Source organism: Caretta caretta, chromosome 3 (genome assembly GCF_965140235.1).
Source record: "Caretta caretta isolate rCarCar2 chromosome 3, rCarCar1.hap1, whole genome shotgun sequence".
In the NCBI taxonomy this organism is placed as follows: Eukaryota; Metazoa; Chordata; order Testudines; family Cheloniidae; genus Caretta; species Caretta caretta.
Genome location: NC_134208.1, coordinates 95,685,803 through 95,712,805, shown reverse-complemented (window position 1 = coordinate 95,712,805; position 27,003 = coordinate 95,685,803). Strand labels below are relative to the sequence as shown.

General features: G+C 39.6%; 1 protein-coding gene across 4 annotated transcripts in view; it reads right to left on the bottom strand.

The window, feature by feature from the left end:
* NKAIN2 (sodium/potassium transporting ATPase interacting 2) overlaps positions 1 to 27,003 on the bottom strand; it is a 779,150-nt gene that overhangs the window by 613,930 nt on the left and 138,217 nt on the right. The window contains exon 1 of one of the 4 annotated variants that reach the window (XM_075126713.1): positions 23,923 to 23,964. The exons of the other annotated variants lie outside the window; for them this stretch is intronic. Within the exon in view, the coding sequence (XP_074982814.1) occupies positions 23,923 to 23,949 (27 nt within the window). The 5' untranslated portion in view covers positions 23,950 to 23,964. Of the gene's footprint in view, positions 1 to 23,922; positions 23,965 to 27,003 lie in introns of those variants that run through there. 4 annotated transcript variants of the gene reach the window in all.

Genomic DNA, 27,003 nt, shown 5'->3' with positions numbered 1-27,003 from the left:
TAGCTCATAGCATAGACACAACCTTACATACAATACTCCTTTTAATACATCCCAGAATATCATGCTATTAGTCTTTTTTGCAACTTGTTTCAAGAATCATTTCTACTTCTGTGAAATCCCCATTGGTCTTCTCTTCTGTCTTGAGAACTAGAAGCCATGTCTGGTTTATTATTCTCCTTATTTTATGACCCTATAACCCCCTAAATCAATTGTGGTTGTCTTCTGTCACACATTTTTCATCTCAGCAATATACTGTGGTCTTGGTATGCTGGGCAGTGTTTTTTTTTTTACATTGCTAGAATAATCCTACTGCTTCATTCTCCAAAACTCTGCATATTATCACACACAACTCCCCTAACATTATATATCATTTTTGAAAATGTTAACAATGGATATGGATTTAAGCAACTCCTAGTATCATTTATATTATACTAGTATAATAATATAGTGCATAATTGAATTTCCTTTTTGCTATACCATCTTGTGAATAATAGTTAAAAGATGTTTAAAAAATAGGGTCTACTTAAAATCACAAAAGGAAGGGAATTCAACTCCACTGTATCTTTAACAGACTCTGCATGTCTGTGATTAGCATGATGTACTACAGTATGAAACAAGATGAATAAATAATGGGATGCCATGACTGAGAATACTCTGTCAAATAAAATGACTAAAGTTACTATAGTAACTATAATATAAAGAAAACTAAGCTTAATACTCTTTCCTTATGACAATCTATATGTTACAGTATGCCTCTCCACCTTTATCGTGTTCCTTATCAGATACACTCCAATTTCTGCCCTATACCAATATTTAATCCATTTAGAATTTACTTCATTGGTGGCCACCATATTTTTTCTGACTTTACAGTGTCAAAAGTTTTCCTTAAAACTAGATAAATTGTGACATTATATTTGCTGTTTCTTTCTAGTCTGGCAGCTTTTTAATGGGCTCAAAATTTCAAATCAGAAGATTGAGAGATAAGTCTGCATCTCTATCTTCATCTCATCCTTGTGTCCTTAGGTATGTCAAAGGTTGCAGAGTAACACAGCATCGCAACTGGAACAAGGTAAAGGGCTGAAATGCCTCTGCCTCAGAGAACTCCTCGTTGTCATTACTGAATATATATACTGCAGTATTGCTCAGAAAGCCCAAATAATAGTAATACTTACTTCTTATATAGCACTTTTCATTAGTAGATCTGAAAGCGCTTTACAAAGGAAGTCAGTATCATTATCCCCATTTTACTGATGGGGAAACTGAGGCACAAGGGGACATTACTTGCCCAAGATCACCAACCAGGCTTGTAGCAAAGCCAGGAATAGATTCCCCTTTTTTCTGAGTCTAAGTTCAGTGCTCTATCCACTAGGTCACACTGCCTCTTCTACACTAAAGAGTGGGTCCCCGTTATGCATGGCAATAAACAAATGCAGATCCTGCTCTAAAGAACTCCATCTAAGATCCCTATCTTGCAAACTCTTACATCCTTGCTTAACCTTGGTTACTTTCAGTTCATTGGAACTGTTCATGTGCATTGTTGACCAATATATGCTGTATTATGTGCACCATACATATATTAGTATGCATTAAGCATAAATAGCACAAGGCACAAATAGTATAGCCTACATTAGCCTATACCTTTATTCTAATCCTGGTCACTTATGTTAAGTATCTCATAACACCTTACATTAGTTGAAGTAAACTTTGGTTTAAGAAGATAGGAAAGCTATCAGGAAATATGATTATTTTACCACAGCAACAGAAAGGGAGTTATTTTCACAGGCTTGTACTAGAATGTCCCAAAGAAGAGGACAAGACATATGATTGTTCTACCCTAGCGGAAAGTACCTGGAAGTACCTGGAATACATGTTTTCAGAACACACAGATAGGAGTACACCATGGTACCAGAAAAACAAGATAGAAAGCTGATTGGTTATAGCTAGTTTCAGATGGCATATACAGTACCTTTTACTGGTAAACAGGTAAGGTAAAGACAGATGTTGCCTATTTATATGTGTGTGTACACTCAAATTTGTCAAATGTAGAGCCAGTCCATCATGGTAAATTCTGGAGAGCAGTACTATACCAAGGCGCTCCAGAGCTAAAGTGCCAATAAGTATTCTTTATTAAAAGTACTTATGAGAATACGGGAAGGGAGATTTAAAACTTATCTTTCCCTTTCCCTTGTGATTGTAAAGCTAATGGTACGTCTGTCTGTTTTTATGAACAGCTTCTGGCCTGATGGCCTTGAGGGGTGTCCTCTCCATGGCCACAAAATGCCTGACCTTGATGAGTAGGAGAAAGAAGAGGACTAGGGAGGACCTGTTCTATAAGATCCTGTAAGCCAGTGCTGCATCAGACCATGAACAAAGCGCGTGGACGGCTAATATGACCAACAGCATGGTGAAAGAGAGAGGTAGGAAAAAGGCCCAGGAGTCCCAGCAGGACAAAGAGCAGGAAACGCACCAGGACATAATGGGTCTTCTCAGGCAGCAAACCCAAATGCTGCAGACCCTGGTTGATCCACGGGTCCAAAAATGCCATTGCAGTCCTTGGAGGATTCCATGGTTGGTGTTCCCAACACCCTACCCCCTCCCAATGTACCATGTGGTATCACAGGCTGCATTCTTACCCCTACCACTGCACACTGGGGGACAAAAGGAAAAATACAGTTTCACATGCACTGACCTGTGAGACCCACAGTTGGTGTATGTGTAGCCACAACACATTTGTTTACATTGTGAACATAAATGTTTACTTCCTTTTAATTTTAGATCCTCCCACCCCATTATATGTGTTTTTGGCACTTGGATTTTCTGCACTGTTTTTTTTCCTCTCAGATTTCTGGAGATTCATATGATCTTTATTAGTTCACAACAAATATTACAGAATGCATAGCAGTACTCAAGAAAGCAAATACTGCTTATAAATGCACACCAAGCACCACCGAATCCGTAGGTTCAGAAAAACACCCACTCATATTTATTAATGTACAGCCAGCTCCACACAATTCATAGCAGCACCCAAAGCTCCAGCCCAACAGAATAGATACTAGTAGGCGAAGACTCACCAATACATAATATAGATTACACAAGACAGACATAATACCATGAAAGCAGCAGAGAACACTACCGTGGATGACTTTATAAAATGCTCTTTCAAAGCCTCCCTCGTCCACATGGCTCCACGTTGGGGTCTTCTAATATCCCTTGTGTCTGGCTATCCAAAGTCGGCAGACGCCCACTCCACCACCACGCTTGGTGACAGCTTTCTCCCACTTTGCCTCAAAGATATTATGCAGGACATAACAGGCAGCTATAATCATTGGGATGTTTTTCTCCCTGAGATCCAATCTCGTGAGTAAACAGTGCCAGTACCCCGTCAGTCTACAAAAAGCACATTCAATTGTCATTCTGCACCTGCTGAGCTGGTAGTTGAATCTTTCCTTGTTGTTGTGTAGGGGGTCAGTGTAAGGGTACATAAGCCAGGAGTTCATGAGGCTGGGTCCCACAGAATCACTACTGGCATTTCAATATTGCCAGTAGTAATCCACCAGTCAGGAAAGAATGTCCCTGCTTGCGGTTTTTTGAAAAGTCCTGTGTTCTTAAAATGTGAGCGTCATGCACCTTTCTTCAAAAGCCCACACCAATATTGGTGAAATGTCCCAGGTAATCCACGAACACCTGCATGACCATAGAAAACTACCCCTTTCTGTTGATGGACTCTGTGGCAAGGTGGGTGGGTGCCAAAATAGGGATATGTGTGCCATTTATCACCCCATCACAGTTTAGGAACCCTATTGCTGCAAATTCATCCACTGTTTTTTCGTACACTGCAAAGCAGGAGATTATTAATTGCTTTAAACTCTTGTAAATCCAAAATTATACTCTTTTCTAACTCCAAAATTATTTCCCACTGACAGGTAGCAATCCAGTATTGCAAGCTTCCATTTTGTATTCACCATTTGTTTCTCTTCTGTCAATAAGAAAAGGAGTACTTGTGGCACCTTAGAGACTAACCAATTTATTTGAGCATAAGCTTTCGTGAGCTACAGCTCACTTCATCTGATGCAACCGAAAGCTTATGGTCAAATAAACTGGTTAGTCTCTAAGGTGCCACAAGTACTCCAATTCTTCTGTCAATGCAGCTCTCATTCCAGTGTCCCTGTTCTGGAGGTCTGGGGCAAGCTCGGCACACAGATCCAGGAATGTGGCCTTTCACATCCAAAATTTCTGAGGCCATTGGTCGTCATCCCACACCTGCAATCCAGTGTGATTCTACCAATTAATGGTTTTTGCTTCGGCCCAGAAGCAGTGTCCACCATCTGCTGCTGTTCCACGAATGCCACCGACAACCTTGAATTTTTTCCCTATGTCTATAAGCAAACTGTCCTCAAAGATATCCACACATCCCTGGTTGTTGTGGTACTTCCTGGGGGGTCTACAAATACGAAGAATTGTGTGTCCTATATTTGCAACATTCATGACAATAGTGCAATAGCTCTGTGTGCTGCATGTTTCGTCAGAGATGCCAGACACCAAAAAGCGCTGCACGAGTTTGTGGTATTTTTAAAATATGCAGTGAAAATTATGGGATATGGACAGTATTATGAGATGGGGAAAGTTGCATGATGGGAACTTGACCCCTGACACCCAGAGATTCCTGGGTGAGTCATTACTATCCCACACAACATTGCAAAAATGTCATAGAATCATAGAATATCAGGGTTGGAAAGGACCTCTTGAGATCATCAAGTCGAACCCCCTGCTCAAAGCAGGACCTAATACCCAACTAAATCATCCCAGCCAGGGCTTTGTCAATCCTGATGTTAAAAACCTCTAAAGAAGGAGATTCCACCACCTCCCACCACCCACACATTCCAGTGCTTCATCACCCTCCGAGTGAAAACGTTTTTCCTAATATTCAACCTAAACCTCCCCCACTGCAACTTGAGACCATTACTCCTTGTTCTGTCATCTGGTACCACTGAGAACAGTCTTGAGCCATCCTCTTTGGAACCCCCTTTCAGGTAGTTGAAAGCAGCTATCAAATCCCTCCCTCCCCCCATTCTTCTCTTCTGCGGACTAAATAATCCCAGTTCCCTCAGCCTCTCCTCATAAGTCATGTGCTCCAGCCCCCTAATCATTTTTGTTGGCCTCCACTGGACTCTTTCCAATTTTTCCACATCCTTCTTGTAGTGTGGGGCCCAAAACGGGACACAGTACTCCAGATGATGCCTCACCAATGCCGAATAGAGGGGAATGATTACGTCCCTCGATCTGCTGGCAATGCTCCTACTTATATAGCCCAAAATGCCGTTAGCCTTCTTGACTCATATCCAGCTTAGGGTGACCAGATAGCAAGTGTAAAAAACTGGGACAGGGGATGGGGCGTAATAGGTGCCTATATAAGAAAAAGCCCCCAAAATCGGAACTGTCCCTATAAAATCAGGACATCTGGTCACCCTAATCCAGCTTCTCATCCACTGTAACCCCTAGGTTCTTTTCTGCAGAACTGCTGTCCCTAGTCTGTAGCAATACATGGGATTCTTCCTTCCTAAGTGCAGGATTCTGCACTTGTCTTTGTTGAACCTCATCAGATTTCTTTTGGCCCAATCCTCTAATTTGTCTAGGGCCCTCTGTATACTATCCCTACCCTCCAGCATAGCTACCACTCCTCTCAGTTTAGTGTATCAGCAAACTTGCTGAGGGTGCAATCCATGCCATCCTCCAGATCGTTAATGAAGATATTGAACAAAACCAGCCCCAGGACCGACCCTTGGGGCACTCTGCTTGATACCAGCTGCCAACTAGACATGGAGCCATTGATCACTACCCATTGAGCCCGACGATCTAGCCACCTTCTGTCCCAAGAGGCTTTGCACCAGTTGGTGGTGGATGGCACACTGGGATACCTACCCATGATGCACCGCACTTTACATTGACTCAAGCACTCCAGATGAGTCTGTACAGTGCCAACACAAGCAGCCAAGTATGCATGCACATGAGCAATATACGAACTGCAGCAGCTGTATGCCAACATAACTTGCATCAGCCCTGGTCTGTAGTGTAGACATGGCCTGACTACCAAATGAAGGATTTTTTTAGTCTCTCCAAACTTTGCATATTTTTATTGCAGATTATCTAAAACATATTAAAGAGCTTTCTATAGGGAGGTAGAAAGGAATATATGTATTTGCTTGTGAGATGTTTTGATGGGTTCCAATGTGTACTAAGGGCTGTATTCTGCCATCTTTACTCAAACAGTAGTACATTACTCTGCAAGAGGTCCTATTGAAATCAATGGGACTGCTTACAGGGTAAAGTACTACTGAGAATGTGGAAGTACCATAATGTTCTGGCTTAGAGTCTCATGGAACTTTCAGGCTGGAATCACTGAAAGACTCCAATAATTTTACCCCCAACCAAACCCCCAGTTCTCTTTGTTGTGCTGGGTAGAGTACCTCAGGAATATGATCAAATAATAGGTTCTCCTTGGTCCACTTAGTTACATAAGGTGAAAATCAGGCCAGGTAAACCACGTATGTTTCACACTTCAGCTGCAAGCACTGATAAGTACTAGCCTTACCAAGGCTGTGGCACGTGGTACTGTGGCAAGTGGTACTGACTTCCTGCAGGCAAAAGATTCATACAATCATCAAACCATAGGGTTAAGAGGGACCTCAAGAGTCATCTAGTCTGCACCTCTGCCAAGATGAAGGATTTGTTGTGTCTAATCTATCCAAGACAGATGGCTCTCCAGCCTCTTTTTGAAAACCTCCAGTGAAGGAGCTTCCGTGACCTCCCTAGGCAGTCTGTTCCATTATCCCCCTGTTTGTACAGTCAGGAAGTTTTTCCTGAGATTTAATCTAAATCTGCTATGCTGTAGTTTAAACCCATTGCCTCTTGTCCTGTTCTCTGTGACAAGAGAGCACAACTTTTCTCCATCTTTTTATGGCAGCTTTCCAACTATTTGAAGAATGCTATCATGTCCTCCCTTCATCTCCTCTTTTCCAACTAAACATACCCAGTTCCTTCATCCTTTGGTCAGATGGCCTGCATTCCCCATTCCTTTGATCATCTTTGTCACTCGTCTCTCCTGTTTCTCTACATCCTTTCTATACATTAGTGACTAAAACTGGACACAGTGCTCTAGCTGAGGCCTAACCAGCGCCGAGTAGAGTGCTGCTATCACAGAGAGTACAGCATGACCCAACTAGTGAGTACAAAGTAAGAACACGGAAAGGGTCTCATCAGATTCTGCAAGTAGCTTCAGCTAGCTTCATGGAAGTAGTGCATAAAACAATGCTAGAAAGCAGAATTGTACCTGGAAGAATACAATAAGTTCCTTAGGAGATTCACCCAGTATGTCCCTTTCGACACTAGGGACATTTTCTAAACAGTCCCTACTGATGCTAGCAAAGCTTCAGCTCCACTGATTTTAGGAAGCTGGGAGAACGGATGTAGACAGCTTACAACAAGTTGTTCTTTTACACCATGTCATGTAACCCTGAGGCGGGTCTCAATAAACATAGTGTTTAAAATGGCTGTAGCTAGCTAACAATCTACCCTAGCATGCTGAAGGCTGCTAACACCTGTGCAGCAAAACTCATGAAATGTATAATAATCAGTGTGAAACTTTTAGAATATTTCCCAAGTGCAGATATGGATATACAGAGGGAAGACTGAAGTAGGTAGGAAACTCCTGCAGATTATATAAATTGGGAAGGGAAAGCTTAGGTGCTAGCCCATGGTCTGTATGAAAAAAGGGTGCACAACTTGGGTGAAAGAAAAAAATACTGTAGGAATTGCATTGCTCAATAATTCATCCCAAATTCTATCACTCACCAACAAGATAATCCTGGAAGACAGAATTAAAAGAAAATCTATTATTTTCTTATTAGTTGACCTTTTCTTCTTGTTACAATCTGATCTATAGCCCAAAGCTTCACATATTATGAATATACATATACAGAAAGGCAGTTGACGTCCTCTGAGCTAAGCAATATGTGTATGCAATGAATGCGATGTTATAATTCATAATTATGCAGTCACAGTTAATGATTTTATTGCTTACCAAAGGCATAGCCAGTTAGGTTAGAAGTACTAAGTAATATAGTTTCCTACAGCCCAATGATGTTTTCATCTGTAGCCTAACTCTTTTAGGGAACTATGAAATCAACCAGTAAAATATTTTAGCTCATGGGCCAGGCTGAATAGTAGCATGGTGATATATCATCTATACAAGAAGTTGTTCACTGCATTATGGCACACTGAGCTCAGGTTGCTACCTGAAGTATCAGTCAGAAGAAGATTACCAAAAGATGCATTGTGAAGCAAAGGAGGAGACTGGAGGGTGGATTTAAAGGTAGTTGTGCTCTGAAAAGTGACCCCGCAGAAAACATTGTTGGAGGTCCATGTTTATTGTCTTTCAGCGACTCTACAGGAACTTTGTTTAGTTTCCAGGTAAAAAGGATGGTTTGGTTGATATATTATTTTATAACTTCCAGCCCTATCAATACAAACTTGGAATCTGAAAGCCAAGTTGTGTTCTTTCTGGCATCAGCATCTCTGACCCAACTGAAATATATTATAAGTGCAGTCAAGGTGTGTTTCTAATTACAATGCATGCTAGAGTTTCTGCAGCTGGAATTCAGAGACCAATGCACTGATGTGCAAGCTGTTGATGTGATTTCATCTCCTCTCCTAGCTGTATTGGCTGTACGTTAGGAAGAGTAAATAGTTGTAAAAACTCAGTTTTCTCAGGAAATATTTTTGGCAGTTTTGTCCCCTACATGTCTGCACTCAGACCTGTGCCATTCAACATCATAACTGATCTGTAAAAAGAGTGAACAGTGAACTGGCAAAATTTGCAAATGATACAAAATTACTCAAGATAGTTAAGTCCAAAACTGGCTGGGAAGAGTTACAAAGGTTCTCACAAAACTGGGTGACTGGGCCACAAAATGGCAGAGGAAATTCAATGTTGATCAGTACAAAGTAATGCACATTTGAAAATATAATCTCAACTATACATACAAAATGATGAGTTTTAAATTAGCCGTTATCACTCACAAGAGAGATTTTGGAGTAAACATATCAAGTTATCTGAAAACATCCACTCGTACAGCAGCAGTCAAAAAAGGGTAACAGAATGTTAGGAACCATTAGAAAAGATATAGAAAAATAAGACAGGAAATATCATAATGCCGTTTTATAAATCCATGGTACGCCAGCACCTTGAATACTGTGTGCAGTTCTGGTTGCCTCCTCTCAAAAAAAATTATTAGAATTTGGAAAGGTGAAGAGCAGGGCAACAAAAATGATTATGGGTATGGAATAGATTCCATACAAGGAGAGGTTAAAAAGACTGGGATTATTCATTTTAGAAAAGAGAGACAACTAAATGGGGGAATATGATTGAGGTCTATAAAATCATGAATGGTGTGGAGAAAGTGAATAGGGAACTGTTATCTACCCCTTCACAAGAACTAGGGGGTCACCCAATGAAATTAATAGGCAGTGGGTTTAAAACAAAAATAAGGAAGTTCTTCACACAATCCACAGTCAACATGTGGAACATGTTGCCATGGGATTTTGTGAAGGCCAAAAGCATAACTGGGATCAGAAAACAATTAGATAAATCCCTGGATGATAGATCCATGAATGGCTATTAGTCAAGATGGTCAAAGACGCATGTTTTGGGTGTCCCTAAACCTCCAACTTCCTGAATCTAGGATTTGACAACAGGGGATGGATCACTTGAAATTGCCCTGTTCTGTTCATTCCTTCTGATACATCTGGTGCTGACCACTAATAGAAGACAGAAGGCTAGAATGACAACTGGTCTGACTCAATATGGCTGTTTTTATGTAATACCCATTTCTGTAATGGAGCAGATTTGAGGAATTAGATTACACAGGCCCATTTCACTCATCTCTCCCTACATATTTATATGTATTTTTTCTTGTATAAGAAACAGCAAATTCTGAAACAAATTGACAATGCCAAGTATATAATGATATCATTGATAAAAAAGGAGTGGATGAGCTTCTTTCTCTGCTCTTTAGTGCATGAACAGCATCCTTCAGAGTGGCTTAGCAAGAATAAAAATATGGCAATGATGAGATGTCATTTAATTAAATTAAATTAACATAGGTATCATGATCATAGGAACAGATGCTCCTTCATCCCTTAAGCAATAGGGAAGGATGAAAGTGCATGAAGGAGTGGGTCACAGGCCAATGAGAAAGAGCATGGTGATTACATGACATATTGTCCCATGCCTCCAAACCAGCAGTACATAAGCTCCATGCATTGGGGGGTCAGCTGGACCATAGTTAGAGACACCATTCTCCCCTGGGCAGCGGGTGTAAAGTCCATGGTAAAGAGTTGTGAAGGTCAATGCTGCTCAGACCATCTCACAGATGGGACAGGAATGCAATGACAGCTAGCAGAAGAAACAAGTATGCTGTGCAGATTTTTTTCTGCTCTGCCTGTCTGCTCAGGGATTTATGGATATGGGCCTGTATTTCTTCCAAAATCCATTGTGTATGACCAATCAGCTGGTATACCATCCCCAATTCCTTGCAGTAAGCTGCCACCCCAGACATTGTAACAGGATAATGCCACAGAAAAAGTTTGCAAGATGTTCCACCACTTTGCAAATCCACCATTATCAGCTGGTAAAGGGAGTGGCCCCCTTGTGGGCCCCTCAGAAGTAAAAGACAAATACTTTGTAAGCAAAGAAATCTTTATTTTCTTTCAGTTTTAAATGAAAAGATTTTCTAGGGTGGACTCCATAGGAATCTAAATCAAAAATCAAATGTATTATACATTAAGCAAAGACACAGTATCTTTATTCTATCTACTTTATTCTAGCCCTCTGAAATTCTGACTGTGCTCTTTCTAAACTAGTGTCTTCAAAACACTGGTTCCCTGCTTAGAAACTGATGAACATTTGCTCTTACTTGTTTTCTTGCACTGGACTCCATCCTGAGGAAGTTTCTCTAGACATGTGGAAGCAGGGTTTTTGTGATGGCTAGATACTGGTGCCAGGTTATGCATTAACCTCTAATATAGCTGTCAGGGTTCCCTCCCCACTCTGAACTCTAGGTTACAGATGTGGGGACCCGCATGAAAGACCCCCTAAACTTATTTTTACCAGCTTAGGTTAAAAACTTTCCCAAGGCACAAATTTCGCCTTGTCGTTGAACAGTATGCTGCCACCACCAAGTGATTTAGACAAAGGACAGGGAAAGGACCATTTAAGAGTTCCTATTTCCCCAAAATATCCCCCTAAGCCCTTACACCCCCTTTCCTGGGGAGGCTTGAGAATAAACAAGATGAGCACAGACCAGCCTTGGATTTTTAAGACCCCCCCAAAAAACAATCAGATTCTTAAAAAACAGAACTTTATTAGAAGAGCAAAAGAAGATAAGAGAACAACTCTGTAAGATCAGAATGGAAGATAAGATAATCTTACAGGCAGTCAGATTCAAAACATAGAGAATCCCTCTCGGCAAAACCTTAGGTTACAAAAAGACACAAAAACAGGAATACACATTTCCTCCAGCACAGCGAATTTCACGAGCCAAAACAAAGAAAACCTAACACATTTTCTAGCTAGATTACTTACTAACTTTACAGGATTTGGAGGGCTTGCATCCGTGATCTGTTCCCGACAAAGGTATCACACAGACAGACAAAAGCCTTTTCCCACTCTCCAGATTTGAAAGTATCTTGTCCCCTCATTGGTCATTTTGGGTCAGGTGCCAGCCAGGTTACCTGAGCTCCTTAACTCTTACAGGTAAAAGGACTTTGCCTCTGGCCAGGAGGGACTTTATAGCACTGTATACAGAAAGATGGTTACTCTTCCCTTTATAGTTATAACAATGGCCTTCATTTTCTAGAGACAAAAATAATGGAGGGAAACAGTGAGGAAAATAAAACAAAATAATGTCACTTGTTTGACACATATTGAGAGCAGAAATATTGCTCTTAAGTGAAGTAATAGTTGTCTTTTTGTAACATCTGATGTTGTAGCGATTTTGGTGGGACTGTTTCAGAATGGATATAATCACCAGTGACTTTTGAAAATTTAGGCTCAGGTTTTCAACACCTAAGAAAACTCACTAGTGAAGAGTCAAATTCTGCCCTCCTTGACATGCTACCCCATCAAAATCAAGCTGTTTGGGTGGCAGCTTACAATTTAGTTCTGTGCACTAACCATTACAATCTACACATCAGAAACCTTCTGACCCCCCCACTGGAATTAGTTATTGTAAAAGATGAAAAAAATGAAAGCCTCACTCATAAGGTGCAAAACAGCCATTATTTCTGTTCTGTAGAGTAAGATTCTTTGCTTCCCGATTAGAAAAGTTTGCATGTGACATTACAAAAGGGCTAAAGTGTATTCTCAGCATTAGAACAAAGTGCTCAAAGAGATGAAGTGTCCTATACTCTGAAATGTGACTGTAAAAATCGCATCATGGTGCTCTGTTTTTATTGTCTCTTAGTGACTTCTAGATCAAATGTGTTCACTTTACATATAAAAAAAGATAATTTTCCTAACTTCCAGCACTGAAAACTCAACCAGGGAGTCTATTCTACAGAAAGTCAGCAGAGATGACTCCGAATAGTCTCAGGGAGCAGAGCTATTAAGGTGGTGCTATTTTTACACAGTCACTTTACTGACTATAAACACACTTTAAATGTTGCTATTTTTCAAATGGGTAAGGTGGATTCTCAGCTTAAAGACAAGGTAACATGATCTCATTTATGGGGTGTGTCAAGGTTCCTCCCCCACTCTGAACTCTAGGGTACAGATGTGGGGACCTGCATGAAAAACCTCCTAAGCTTATCTTTACCAGCTTGGGTCAAAACTTCCCCAAGGTACAAAATATTCCACCCTTTGTCCTTGGATTGGCCGCTACCACCACCAAACTAATACTGGTTACTGGGGAAGAGCTGTTTGGACACGTCTTTCCCCCCAAAATACTTCCCAAAACCTTGCACCCCACTTCCTGGACAAGGTTTGGTAAAAAGCCTCACCAATTTGCCTAGGTGACTACAGACCCAGACCCTTGGATCTTAAGAACAATGAACAATCCTCCCAACACTTGCACCCCCCCTTTCCTGGGAAATGTTGGATAAAAAGCCTCACCAATTTGCATAGGTGACCACAGACCCAAACCCTTGGATCTGAGAACAATGAAAAAGCATTCAGTTTTCTTACAAGACGACTTTTAATAAAAATAGAAGTAAATAGAAATAAAGAAATCCCCCCTGTAAAATCAGGATGGTAGATACCTTACAGGGTAATTAGATTCAAAACATAGAGAACCCCTCTAGGCAAAACCTTAAGTTACAAAAAAGATACACAGACAGAAATAGTTATTCTATTCAGCACAGTTCTTTTCTCAGCCATTTAAAGAAATCATAATCTAACATGTACCTAGCTAGATTACTTACTAAAAGTTCTAAGACTCCATTCCTGGTCTATCCCTGGCAAAGACAGAATATAGACAGACACACAGACTCTTTGTTTCTCTCCCTCCTCCCAGCTTTTGAAAGTATCTTGTCTCTTCATTGGTCATTTTGGTCAGGTGCCAGCGAGGTTACCTTTAGCTTCTTAACCCTTTACAGGTGAGAGGAGCTTTCCCCTGGCCAGGAGGGATTTCAAAGGGGTTTACCCTTCCCTTTATATTTATGACAGGGTGGCAGAGCCATTGCACCTACTGTATGTTTAGGCTCTCTTTTGATTGATTTGTGACGGGAAAACTAAGAGCAACAGGATCAGACATTAGGGGTCTCAAGAATTGTAATCTGCCTCACCAAACAACTAATCAGTTATGATGACTGCCACTGTGTTATGCACTTTTACAAACTCAGTAATCTCAGAATCAGTCTCAGAATCAGTTCTGAATATGACACAGCCAGAAACAAACACTATGAAACACATTGATAAATAACTACAATGGACAGAGAGCTTGACTTCAGAGAAAAAACAGGGTTTAATAAAGCTCAGAAATGGAGGGAAAAGTGAAAGAACTAAGATGATTATTGCTGCCTTGTTTTGGTTGGACATTAGATTAGTCATGTTAAATGTTATTTTGCTTATAATACCGCTAATAATTTGATCCAGCTAACAATACATGGAGAACTGCAAATTTATACAGTTTGTTTTGGACAAAAAGAAAAGGCAAAGTAGCTTATAAGAGTGTCAAAAGCAATCTGACATTTGAAAATTGTTTTCCAATTATATCATAATGATTTTAGTCACCTTATCTCCATGGGACCTGCCCTTTGAGTTGACCTCTGATTTTATTTTTCTAAGAAATCTTTTTGAGGGATGCAGAACATCACATAGGAGCACTGACCCAATTGTTTCTGCAGCTGTGTATGTGAGGCTAGTCATTGTTATCATTTATTAGTGTTTCTGGCATGGCAATTTTTCAATCTCCAAAAATTCTTCCTGCCCTATTATATACCTGCACTGCATAATGACTGGTTTCAGAGTAGCAACCGTGTTAGTCTGCATTAGCAAAAAGAAAAGGAGTACTTGTGGCACCTTAGAGACTAACAAATTTATTTGAGCATAAGCTTTGGTGAGCTACAGCTCACTTCATCGGATGCATTCAGTGGAAAATACAGTGGGGAGATTTATATACATAGAGAACATGAAACAATGGGTGTTACCATACACACTGTAATGAGAGCGATCACTTAAGGTGAGCTATTACCAGCAGGAGAGAGAGGGTGGGGAGGGGGGAACCTACTGACCGCTATTCCTACCTACGTGCCTCCAGCTTTCATCCAGACCACACCACACGATCCATTGTCTACAGCCAAGCTCTACGATACAACCGCATTTGCTCCAACCCCTCAGACAGAGACAAACACCTACAAGATCTCTATCAAGCATTCTTACAACTGCTGAAGTGAAGAAACAGATTGACAGAGCTAGAAGAGTACCCAGAAGTCACCTACTACAGGACAGGCCCAACAAAGAAAATAACAGAACGCCACTAGCCATCAACTAAAACCTCTCCAACGCATCATCAAGGATCCACAACCTATCCTGAAGGACGACCCATCACTCTCACAGATCTTGGGAGACAGGCCAGTCCTTGCTTACAGACAGCCCCCCAACATGAAGCAAATACTCACCAGCAACCACACACCACACAACAGAACCACTAACCCAGGTACCTATCCTTGCAACAAAGTCCGTTGCCAATGATAATATATATATATGGTTTATAATGATAGATAGTGAATGAGTTTGGATGGAACTATATCTAAGTTTTTGGCTGGCATGTCTCTTGCCAATTTGTCTTTTACATAGGCGTGTTTAGATAATGGTCATTGCTGACAGGACAAAGGTGACGTTTTGTTATTGCATTGGAAAATTTAGATAAAAGGAAGTTAATTAGTATAATAAATACACAAACGTAATACTAAGTGCCCCTGTGTTGGGAAAAACAAGAGCAAGGCGACATGGAAACATAATGACAGAAAATAGTATAAACAACAAAATTGTATAAATTGCAGCTTGTACATGCATATCGTACAGGTTATGTAAGACACAATGCTTAATTTTGATTGGAGGAAAGCTAATGAGTATGTAACATGGAAAGGTATGTGGAAACTAAGTGAACAAGGTCCATATCGGAGAAATACTGAACCAGAAGCTGAAGGAACAAGACTGAAGGGCAAGACTAGGAGTCAGAGATTAAGATGACCATCACGAAGTGGAGGCAGACTTCCTGGTACTCAGGAATTTGGTAACTTGATCTGTTTACTGTCTGGCATAAATATATGTCCAGAAAATATAAGTAACAATAATTCTGTTTGAAAATTTACAAATGAAGGTGAAAATAGCTTAAATGTGCTTGATCTCTGTATCAGAAGAATTTGTTGTTCTGCAATTCATTAAAAAAGGGGAAAGGATGAGGAAATATGGATAGAGAGTAGCCTTCCGCCTTTCTATCTTGATGTGGGTAAGTGCCCTTAGAAGGTTCAGTTCTGTTTGTAAGTCAGTCCTGTAACAGGAGGAGACCCAGAAGGAACTGCTCCCTGCTGCGGAGAGTAGTGTGACTGTTAACTGCGCCCCTCCGGGAGGTGCAGCATATTGCCACCACTATACCTGGTCAGCTCTGCTGACCACTGCATGCGGCAGTGGTGGGTAAAGGCATGTTCCGGGGTGTTGTGCACCCCAAAGGCCACATGGAAAGAGTGGAAGGACTGCTATTGTACCTGCTACATGCAGGGACACATGGAAGGAAAGACTTTTTTAAACCTCCCTTGCTCCCCAATATACAGGCACGTTTCCAAATAAGGACTTTAGTTCTGAGAACCGAAAGTTTTCTATACCTCCCACACAATTAGAAGAAAACACAAAGTCAGGATTTCTTTTTCTTCCATGGCTGTCAGATGGTTCCAAGCAGAACCTCTGTCATTTTCTTCATAACCAGCTTTAGAGCTCTCAGTGGAGCTGCATATAAGTAGAGTGGAAGCTCAAAGTAAAATGGAGACAGTTCAAAGCTAACCATGGTATATTTATAATACAGTTGAATGTACCTTCTCAGCTATGGTGGGCTTGTGAATTCATATTCAGCATTGCTCTACGGGCCTGTAACTCTTTCTGACAGAGATTCTTAAGATGATTCCTCTCTGTTTCTCACTACCGGTAATTCTTTTTTGCAGTAAAATTGAAGTAAAGAAATAGCAACATTTCACCCCTAATTGGTCAGCTCAACATATCTGAAGATGCTTTATATTATGGAGTCACTGGTCACAACTTCATAGCTAATGTTCAGCGCAACTTCTTCGTTATGTGTGAAATATATAGGGAGATATTATGTGTGTGTGTGTGTGTGTGTGTGTGTGTGTGTGTCAGAGCATGAATAATTATAATTACACAGATTCACATGCATATACTTTATGGTGCTCTAGAAGTAACAACGAAAAGTAACTTTCCACCTAAAACCTCTTCTACAAAACCTAGCTAGCTCATCTCACTATTTTTAGAAATCTCGTGGTTTTCAAACTCATGACTTATTAATATTTCAACCAATATTTCAAGCTGGAAATTTTTACACACTTTTTGTTTCCACCTAAGTAACTCTGGAGTTTGAGCAAATACAGTTATCCACATAAATCTAGGTTTCACCAGTTCAAAAGTATTTTTCAAACCAGCATTCAGTTCACTGAAAAATAAAATGAGGAGTCTGGTATAAATCAGCTGACATTTTACATGTGAATCTCTATTCTTTCATACATAAATTTCTTTTTTATTTTATAATGGAACTCAAGAGCTGTGCATTATACAGGAGTGGGGTGTCCTATGGTAAAACTGGCAAACTGTTGTACTGTTCCTGTGGGATTTCTGGGATTTCTGTGGGTATCAAGAGATCAGAGACATTTTGAAGGGATGCAGGGGCAAGGGTGCATCTGTTGTCAATCTGCAGGGGAAAAACAGAGCTGGTATAGCCCAGAGGAGAGTGCTTGAGTAGCTGACAGGCTGGTTGTGTTAGGGAGCTTAAAGTCCAGCTACTATAGGCAGTACTCCCTCACGCTGGAGGCAGATGGTAACACGATAACTCACCCCTGGATGCCATGAGAAGGGGCACAGCCAGCAAAAATGTTTTTCTTTGTGTCCTTGTGATGAAATATTCCACCCTGACTGTTCAACAGGGCGAAGAAAACAATAATTCTGCTACATTTTCTTTTTTAAAAATGACTCTACAATTGCCACATATTCTCAATGTATCATACGGTCAAGAATATCCTCTGATTCATTAGTTTCCAGAATTGTTCAGCCTTCCATTCCAGTTTTCTCACCCTAGCCATGAGATAATACTTTTAGGACCCACAGTAGGGCCCAGATTTTCAAAAGAGTTCAGCTCACACTGAGACACCAAAATCGGTGGAAAGATTTTCATATTAGCTGCTTTCAGATTTTTTAAAAATCTGGCCCTAATAACACAAGTGAAATCCTCAGCAATATATATTAATCTTTATAGAAGACACCACCACACACAGGCTACTCTGGGAGGGTCCTCTTTCATTTATATAATGATACATGTACTTGAATTAAAGCTCTTTGGGGCAGGGAACATTCTTAACTTATGCTGATGCAGCATTGTGTAAACAAACAGTAGTAATAATGACTGACGATTAGGAGTGAAATCCTGGCCCTAACATACTCATTGGCAAAACTTTATTTGACTTCCATAGGGCCAGGATTTCACCATACACCTACAGTCATATCCTGAAATTGCCAGTTTTCTTATTTCTGAAAGTGCACAGAGATGGTAATTTTCTTCACAGATGCAAAGGATATTGAAATAACATTGTATCAGTGACAGAAAACCAATACAAATAAACACAGCACACACATGTCTTTCCTTTTGGGATTTGCAAAGTCAGCTGCACACTTCCTGAAGTCGCCAGTTTGGATTCCCTCCAAAATTTGCAACTACTTAAGAAATTTTAAGAATTTATTGGTTTGGAAAAGCCTCTGAACATGTGCAATGTCCAGAAAGTCTTCCTTAAACAAAAGAAGTTTTCAAAAAGCTCTTTAAGTTGCATGGAGTGTAGAGGAAAAAAATCAATCAATGGTGGGCAACCTGCGGCCCGCGGCCTGTCAGGGTAATCCCCTGGTGGGCTGCAAGACAGTTTGTTTACATTAACCGTCCACAGGCACGGCCTCCCGCAGCTCCCAGTGGCTGCGGTTTGTCATTCCTGGCCAGTGGGAGTTGCGGGAAGCGGCAGCCAGCACGTCCCTGAGGACAGTCAATGTAAACAAACTGTCTTGCAGCCTGCCATCGGATTACCCTGATGGGCCGCAGGTTGCTCACCACTGATATAAAAGTATGAGGTGGAGGGTCCCAACTTGGGGCATTAAAAATTCATAATTTGTCCTTTTCAGTTGATGGCACTCTAATATTTGGACACAATAAATTACCCTGTGAAAAGCTGTTGTAGCTATTGTAGCATGCGGAATCTTATGTTTGCACTTCAGTTATGGAATTCTTGGCTTTTGTGGCCTGTCTCACAACTTTAATGTAATTTAGAAACAGTTTATTTCTGTATTTCCTTGATTGTTGTTACATGGGGTTCTGATTGTCTTCTTGAAACACAGAATCATAGAAGTGTAGGACTGGAAGAGATCTCAATAGGTCATCTAGTCCAGTCTCGTGCATTGAGGTAGGACTAAATATTATCTAGATCAACCTAATAGGTGTTTGTCTAACACTTTCTTAAAACCTCCAGTGATGGAGATGCCACAACCTCCCCAGGTCATTTGTTCCAGTGCTTACCTACCCTTACATTTAGGAAGCTTTTGCTAATGTCTAACCTCTGGACTTTCTCCAATTTGTTCACATCTTTCCTGAAGTGTAATACCCAGAACTGGACACAATACTGCAGCTGAGGCCCTATCAGTGCTGAATAGAGAGGAAAAATTACTTCTTGTGTCTTGCTTACAAGACTCTTGCTAATACATCCCAGAATGATTTTTTTGCAACATTATTACATTGTTGACTCATATTTAGTTTGTGATTCACTACAACCCCCAGATCCTTTTCTGCAGTACTCCTTCCTAGGCAGTCATTTTCCATATAGTATTTGTGCAATTGATTATTTTTTCCTAAGTAGAGTACTTTGCATTTGTCCTTGTTGAATTTCATCTTATTTAATTCGGAGCATTTCTCCAGTTTGTCAAGATCATTTTGAATTTTAATTGTGTTCTCCAAAGCACTTGCAACCTCTCCCAGCTTGGTATCAGCCACAAACTTTATAAGTGTGCTATCTATGCCATTATCTAAATAATTTATGAAGATATTGAATAGAATCAGACCCAGGACAGATCTTTGCAGGATCACACTTGATATGCCCTTCCAGCTTGATTTTGAGCTGTTGATAGCTGCTCTTTGAATACAGTTTTCTAGGCAGTTGTGCACCTTTTCTACTGATTTTCATCAGGTCTCGTCACTGCTAACATAGCTGGATACACAAGCAGAAATCAGCTCTAATCTTGGTGCTGTTCTCTAGGAAGTCAAGATTTTTTAATTTTTTTTAAGCACATTTTGAATTCTCTCCAGCCATTACTAAAAGAAATATCCAGATAATTGGAAACCCTGAGGTAGTAATGTTTTTTCAGTGAATTACACGGTCATTAGAGAAAGTAATTTTTGGTTTATGCCCGCTAAAATTCAGTGACAGCTCTAAATTTTTTCATAGATTTATTCTAGGCTGTCTACAGTTTGCACAGGTTTTAGACCTGGTCACTGCTAATGAATCAGTTTAGCTGTTGCTGTGCATGTTCCGTTGTCATATGGTAATTAAATGTTGATGTCTCACTTTTTAAAACAGCAAAATAAGCAAATTTTAACAGACCACACTAGTCAAGATGAAGAATAAACAACGATGCACCATATACTCAGCTTGTGTGTCTAGAAAATTCCACAATTGTTTCCTGTCTTAAAGAGCATACAGGGCAAACGCTTTATTGACATAACCTATTGACTTCAATGGAGTTGCAGCAGCAGATAAACTGACTTTGATTTTTCAACATCAACAAAACAAAAAATAAAAATCTGATCTCATTTGAAATCCATATGCCAAATTTCATACTAACTGCAGTTTTTATTGCTCAATCATGAATCCCTTTAGATAGCAAGTTTGAAAGTGCTAACATTATTCATGTCTTAGAAACTAGTTTTCTGAACCTCATTCAGAGCTCTAAAATGTCTGATTTACATAGGTTTCACTGCAGAGAAACCTATATAAGAAACCACCCTTATTATGCAACTTTCTGTCCTAAGAAATTACACCAACATATCCCCAAAAGTATTAAGTGCAATTCTTCTTATTAAAAAAACTATTACTGTTAGGCAACGGATTTTTGTCAGTTTATTGGAGGGTCACGCGAGACAGGTTTCATGGTATATGAATACAGAAGTCTGTATAATGTACGTATTTATGTGGTAACATCATATAGCACGTCACATGAGCTGAACTATACATAAAAGAACCATATTTGTTACAGAACTATTTAAATTTATGTATGCTAAACCTATGTTACATACAGATGTTATCTTGTATAAACTGGCATGTGACTTCCTGGAAGTGATAGACTCTATGGGTTTTACCTCAAGGGCCAAGGAGAAATCCCTCAGGGCTGGCCATATGTTCTACTTCATATTTTGGGCTGGTTTAAAATACATAAGATAATTGGATCACCCCACAGAACACTCCAACTTTCATCATATACATTTAAATGCAAGGGGTAATTCACATTTATTAATGCTAAAGCCAATTAAATTCCTTATGCCTTAGAGACTAATGGATCCTATGACCTTTTGTACTCTCCTTACTGGTGCCGAGACACAGCTGACTTCCCTCTTCAAATCATGGTTTTGACACTAATTGCAATGGCCCCTTGTCTTCCCTCCTGCCTGCCTTAACTAGGTTGTCTGACCCCTTAGCAAAGAAGCTGCCACAACATAATGGTGATCTGCGTGAGCTGAAGTAGGCTGGGTGCAGACTGGAAAGAAGATAACTGAGAAGCCACGTGGAGAAGGATCTTGTACACCCACACTTTACACAGGTGTGCTTATCTCCTTTTCTTGCTTACAGAAAGGAATCTGTTACATCCTTCATGGATGAGATAGTCTGCAGCCTGATCTCTCTTGGCCTTTGGACTGCAATAGATTACCTTTCTCTAGCTGGATTTGATTTATTTTTCAATCAGACTATCTATAGTTTTATGGATGCCCTGAGCCCCATTTTCTCAGGATTTGACCCCTTTCCATCCTCTTTGTCTGAAGCAGGTACTATAACTGTTGTACTACAATTTACAAACATTATTAACTCCTCATCTGGCAGGGGAAGGTGACGATCTTCCTCAGATATGCACAGATTTTCCCCCTTGTCAAGAAAAGTTTCTTGATTCTGAAGCAATTGCTATTTGAGGTTCACTTTCAAGCCTTCCAATTTTTGGAAAAGGAGATTGAGAAGATGTCCTATACAGTCTCAGATGTATTTGCATGCCAATGACATTCCACTTCGATTCCAGGGTTTAGGCTTTCCATTGAAGTCAAGATCGTGTTTCTTAGGCTATGTCTACACTTGAGCTGCTGCAGGTGCATGACTGTAGCGTTTCAGTATAGACATTCGCTACAGTGATAGGAAGGGTTCTCCCACTGCTGGGGTTAATCCACCTCCCCGGAAGGCGGTAGCTAGGTCAATGGAAGAGACGTGAATGATCTCCTGTTGCTTTCAAATAGGGATTAGTTGTTCATTACTATAAATTCATATCCACTATGTGTCTCTGCATCTTTTGATATCATTGATGAAATTTTGCTGGTGTCTGGAACGGTTATTGAATAGTTCAAGTCATACAAAGAAGAGTGACTTGGTGACGATGAACAGTTGTTCCATCACCCATGTAGTTCACACATGCACACAGGCCCTTTCCAAAATAGTTTTATACATGATGTTACTGAAATTAATAGTTTGGAGGCTAGTGAATCAGGTAAATAATCCTGATATCACTTTTACCCACGCCCTTTCTAAGAAAAAAACATATGTTGGCTGTAGCACAAAGATGTGTTTTTCCTCAGTTGCACTATTTATCATGTTTTTATTATTACTATTAATTATTTATATTACAGTAGCTCCCAGAGGTCACAATAAGGATCAGGACTCCATTGTGCAAAGAGCTGCACAAACATACGAGACAACTGCTGTCCTGAAGACCTTACTGTCTAAGATTACAAGCAATATCTGAGTGCTGAGGGAGAATACAATCAAATTATGTATAATTTTTATAGTCTTATATACATTTTAAAAGTTAAATAAATTCCCTTTAACTGCACCCGGCTTCCCCTCAGCCTATTCTGTTCTAAATACACAGAAATGAGGCATGACCAGAGGATTACAAGACTAATTATTGTAGTTCCTCTTTGCAGGACTTCCAACAGTGCTTCTCTATTGCTTGTAACTTATTTAGAATGCAGTAGCACTTTTGTTCACTGGCTTCAGCAATCAGGATGTCACACACACCTTGTGTTGCTGTGCGTAAATGAGAAGACTGACGTTAAGGTGGCAGAGTTGATTTTTCAATCTCTTAGCAATGTGCACCTAGGCTAAATTAGGGAGTCCTCCGTGAGCTCCAACCTGAGATGAGATGAGATGCCATGTATCTTTTACATATTCCACTGTTGCACCTTAAGTCAGCAGGAGATCACACCATTGCTCTGGTAGACATTAGAGGACTCCTTTAATATCCGTCTCAGTTATTCTCTTCCTATTGAAAAAACATCTTTTCCAAGGGTGTTTTTAGTACAACTGCTGATGGTCACACATTTACTGGTTTTCACTCCTCCATGCAATTGATTTAGAATGACCATGTCATCTAACTCTGATCTACAAGTGGCTTTTTTAAGTAACCAAATTAAAGCTCCCCTCCAGTTTCTTAGGATTTAGCAAGATCACTTATTTTTGTCCATTCATAAACTGCTAAAAATTTAAACAGGACCTGCCTTCCTTTCAATAGTCAGGATCCATCCATTCCCACTGGCTCGAATTACCTTCTCTTTCAGCTTGGATAGAGAAAAGTTTTACCTACAGGAGGCATGCCACATGCCTCGCACTTGCACTTGGTGCAATCTTACGTGGAATCTCTCCATGAGAAAGACACAGCAGAAGAGGTTGTAAATCAACTAGTATACTGTGGTTTATGGAATATTATATCATATTATATCATAGCTACTGATACATTTGATTTCTCTTGCTCTTCTAATTTATGGCACCCTACTAAGGCGTGAAAGGAACCTTCATGTAACCAATAGTTGGCTCATACCCCTGATTTTATATCACAGAAATAAAATAATTAAGCATTCATCCTACCTGGATCTTTGGTTTCCAGATCACCATTTTTAGTAATGTTGGGGTAATATTACATGCATCCACATAATGAAGGGCAGGCATGCTGAAAATCCAGATATATGAAAGGATACATTACAGAAGCAAAATGTTTTCCAGAAATTAAGGCTGCAATTCAGGAAAGCACTCTAGCACATGTTTAAGTCCCATTAAAGTTAAGCATGACTTTCCGATATAGTGACTGATTTACTCACATGTTTCAATAGTTCCTGAATCAGGACACAACATGCACTGATGTAACACATTTTTCTACAATTATCTATTTGTACTTTTATAGATTTTCGTAATCTAGCAATATAGCATGTATATTAACTCTTATTTATGACTCAGGCAGACAGTAATCTTGGAAATGAAAAATGTTCAAATTTATCAAGATTGCATATTAATTTGATGAAATACACCAACAGGATAATTTGTGGGTGCTGTTGATTTCAGAAGTAAACATAACATAAACATTTCTTTTGGAAATAAGAAAATTGATGGAAACATGCCCAAATAAAAAGGAAGACAAAACCTAAGCAGTCCATATTTACTCATTTATCTGATAGGCACATTTAATGGGCTGCAAAGCAACAACACAAAATAAACCCCAGGAGAGAATTCTGAGACTGTTTCTGATCCCAATCCTGTGAGATACTGAATGTCCTCAACTCCCATGTAAAGTAAGGGAAGTTGAGTGCTCAGCATATTGCAAGACCAGGTCCTCTCCAAACTCATAAAAGAATAACCAGTTCAAGAGATACATTATTGAACAATGCCTATTATTTTATTAAGGGAGATATAAGTGCATGCTAACTTTAAGGTAATATGATGTATCTTTTCATTAAAATGTGATAAAAGGGGTCACATGCTACTTGTGAGGAAGATGGCTGCCTAGTCCTGGACCTCCTCATTCCACACATATCAATTCATCACTAATAATTACTTTCCTAGCAAATTAGCAATAAGTTTCTCTCATAACCGTTTATATTAATTCCAAGGTAAACTTCAAACTGTTGAATATGGATTCCAATGAAAAAATGAGAGGCAACAAAAGACCTAAGCCTGACTCACCTAAGCAGCTGAAAGAGAAGACTGCAAGGCCACAGCAGAACCTAGCCCAAGATATGGTGCCACTGAAAGAGCTCCTCACAGACCAATTGGATTCACTCTTGAAAGATATTCGTGGCCTTTCTAAAGATGTACGTGATGTAAAATCCCAAACGGCTCACTTGGAAAATGAGCTACAAAACACTGCCATTGAAACCAGTGAAATTAAAGAAGAAATCTCCTCCTTAAAGCTTAGACTAGACAAACTGGAAGAAAAAAAAAGACAACTTAGAAAACAGATCTTGAAGAAGACGTTTGCCTCTTAAGCATTGCTGAGGGTCTAGAGGAGAAGAATATTGTCAGCAATGCATATAGTGTAACAGTTTAACACTACACTGGGGTTTATAGCACCATCTAATGACTGAAGTATTATCTTCACAACTTGCACTGCTAGACAGAATCTCTCCACTAGCTCTGCCTTTGATGGATTGTGTTATGGTAACCACAAGTACCTTGGAACAGTCAATACTCCTGACATGTAAAATAGACCATAATCTAAACCTTAAATAGCACTAGTTATTCAATTTGTGCAGGACATTTGGCAACTGACAGCATATATTTATTCAAAGCTAACCAGTCTCTAATAGAGATAAGTACATATTATATCGTAGAGATGTGGTTTTACAGTATCAACAGGGAAACGTGCGCCTTCAGAATGAGGTTATATATATCAATGTATCATCTGAAACTTTGCCATAAATTTTCTTAGCATGCACCTAGAATTTCAGGGAAATTAATCTATCTTCCAAAAGAATTAAAATCCTGAAACACATCAGATCAAAAAAGCGTCAAGTAACTTGACTGCAGGAAAATCATCTAGCAAAATTAGATGCCCACAGAATCCAGAAGATGTGGGTAGGTGTTGAATATCATTCATCACTGAATTCTAAGAGCAGAGGCACATCCATCTTAATTTACAAAAGTATAACTTTTCAATGTATACAGTCTTGGTCTGGTCCAGAAGGAAGATACGTTCTTCTTGAAGGCTGTTTCAACTCAAAAAAGTTAATTCTAGGAAGCATTTACAATCCAAGTGGAGGTAATTCTGAATTTTTCAAAGACATTGCAGACATTCTTTCTAATAAAAAAAGACATTCCTGTATTACTGGGAGACAACTGGAATACTACACTAGATAGACATCTGGACAAATCCAATTACATGAGACCCAGCTCTTAAAACACAATAGACCAACCCTCATTGTTAATGAAAGAACTTGATTTAAAAGATACATGGAGACTGAGACATCTCAAGGAGTGTGATTATCCATATTTCTTTACACTACATTCCTCTTACAAGAAAAAGTCAGTTCTGAATTATCTTCAGAACTGATTTCAGCAAGCCTAGAAGCAGCTATCAATAAAATATTAATTTCAGATCCTTCTCCCATTATATTTACCATTGACACTGGTTACACATCATTAAAATCTTCTAGGTGGAAACTGAACACTCTTCTGTAGAAGATGTAAAGTTTTGTTCCACAGTTGATTCAACTATATTTAACTTCATAGAAGAAAATAAGTCTCAGATACCATATTTTGGGAAGCTCTGAAAGCTACTGTAGGGGGTGAATGCATCAAGTATGCCTCCCAAAAGAAGAGAAGAAGACTCAAGTTAATAGAATCTCTGGACAAGGAAAGAGATGAGTTGGAGAGAATGCACAGGACATTCTCTAATCATTGCCAAATATATAGCGAATGCTTATCCAGCTAAGTTAAATTTACATTCAACCAGGTCAAACAAAGATATTATGAATGGGGAGATAAAATAGGTAAACTGCTTGCCAGAAGACTTAAGATGGAGCTAACCAACAACAATATTTCTTCCTCATTACAAGAGGACAGGGGTGCCATTCTTGAACCAATAGATATAAATGATCCAATTAAGCAATTCTATCAAGCTTTATATAAATCAGACAACCCATTTCACTCTAATAAATCTGATCATTCCATTGATGG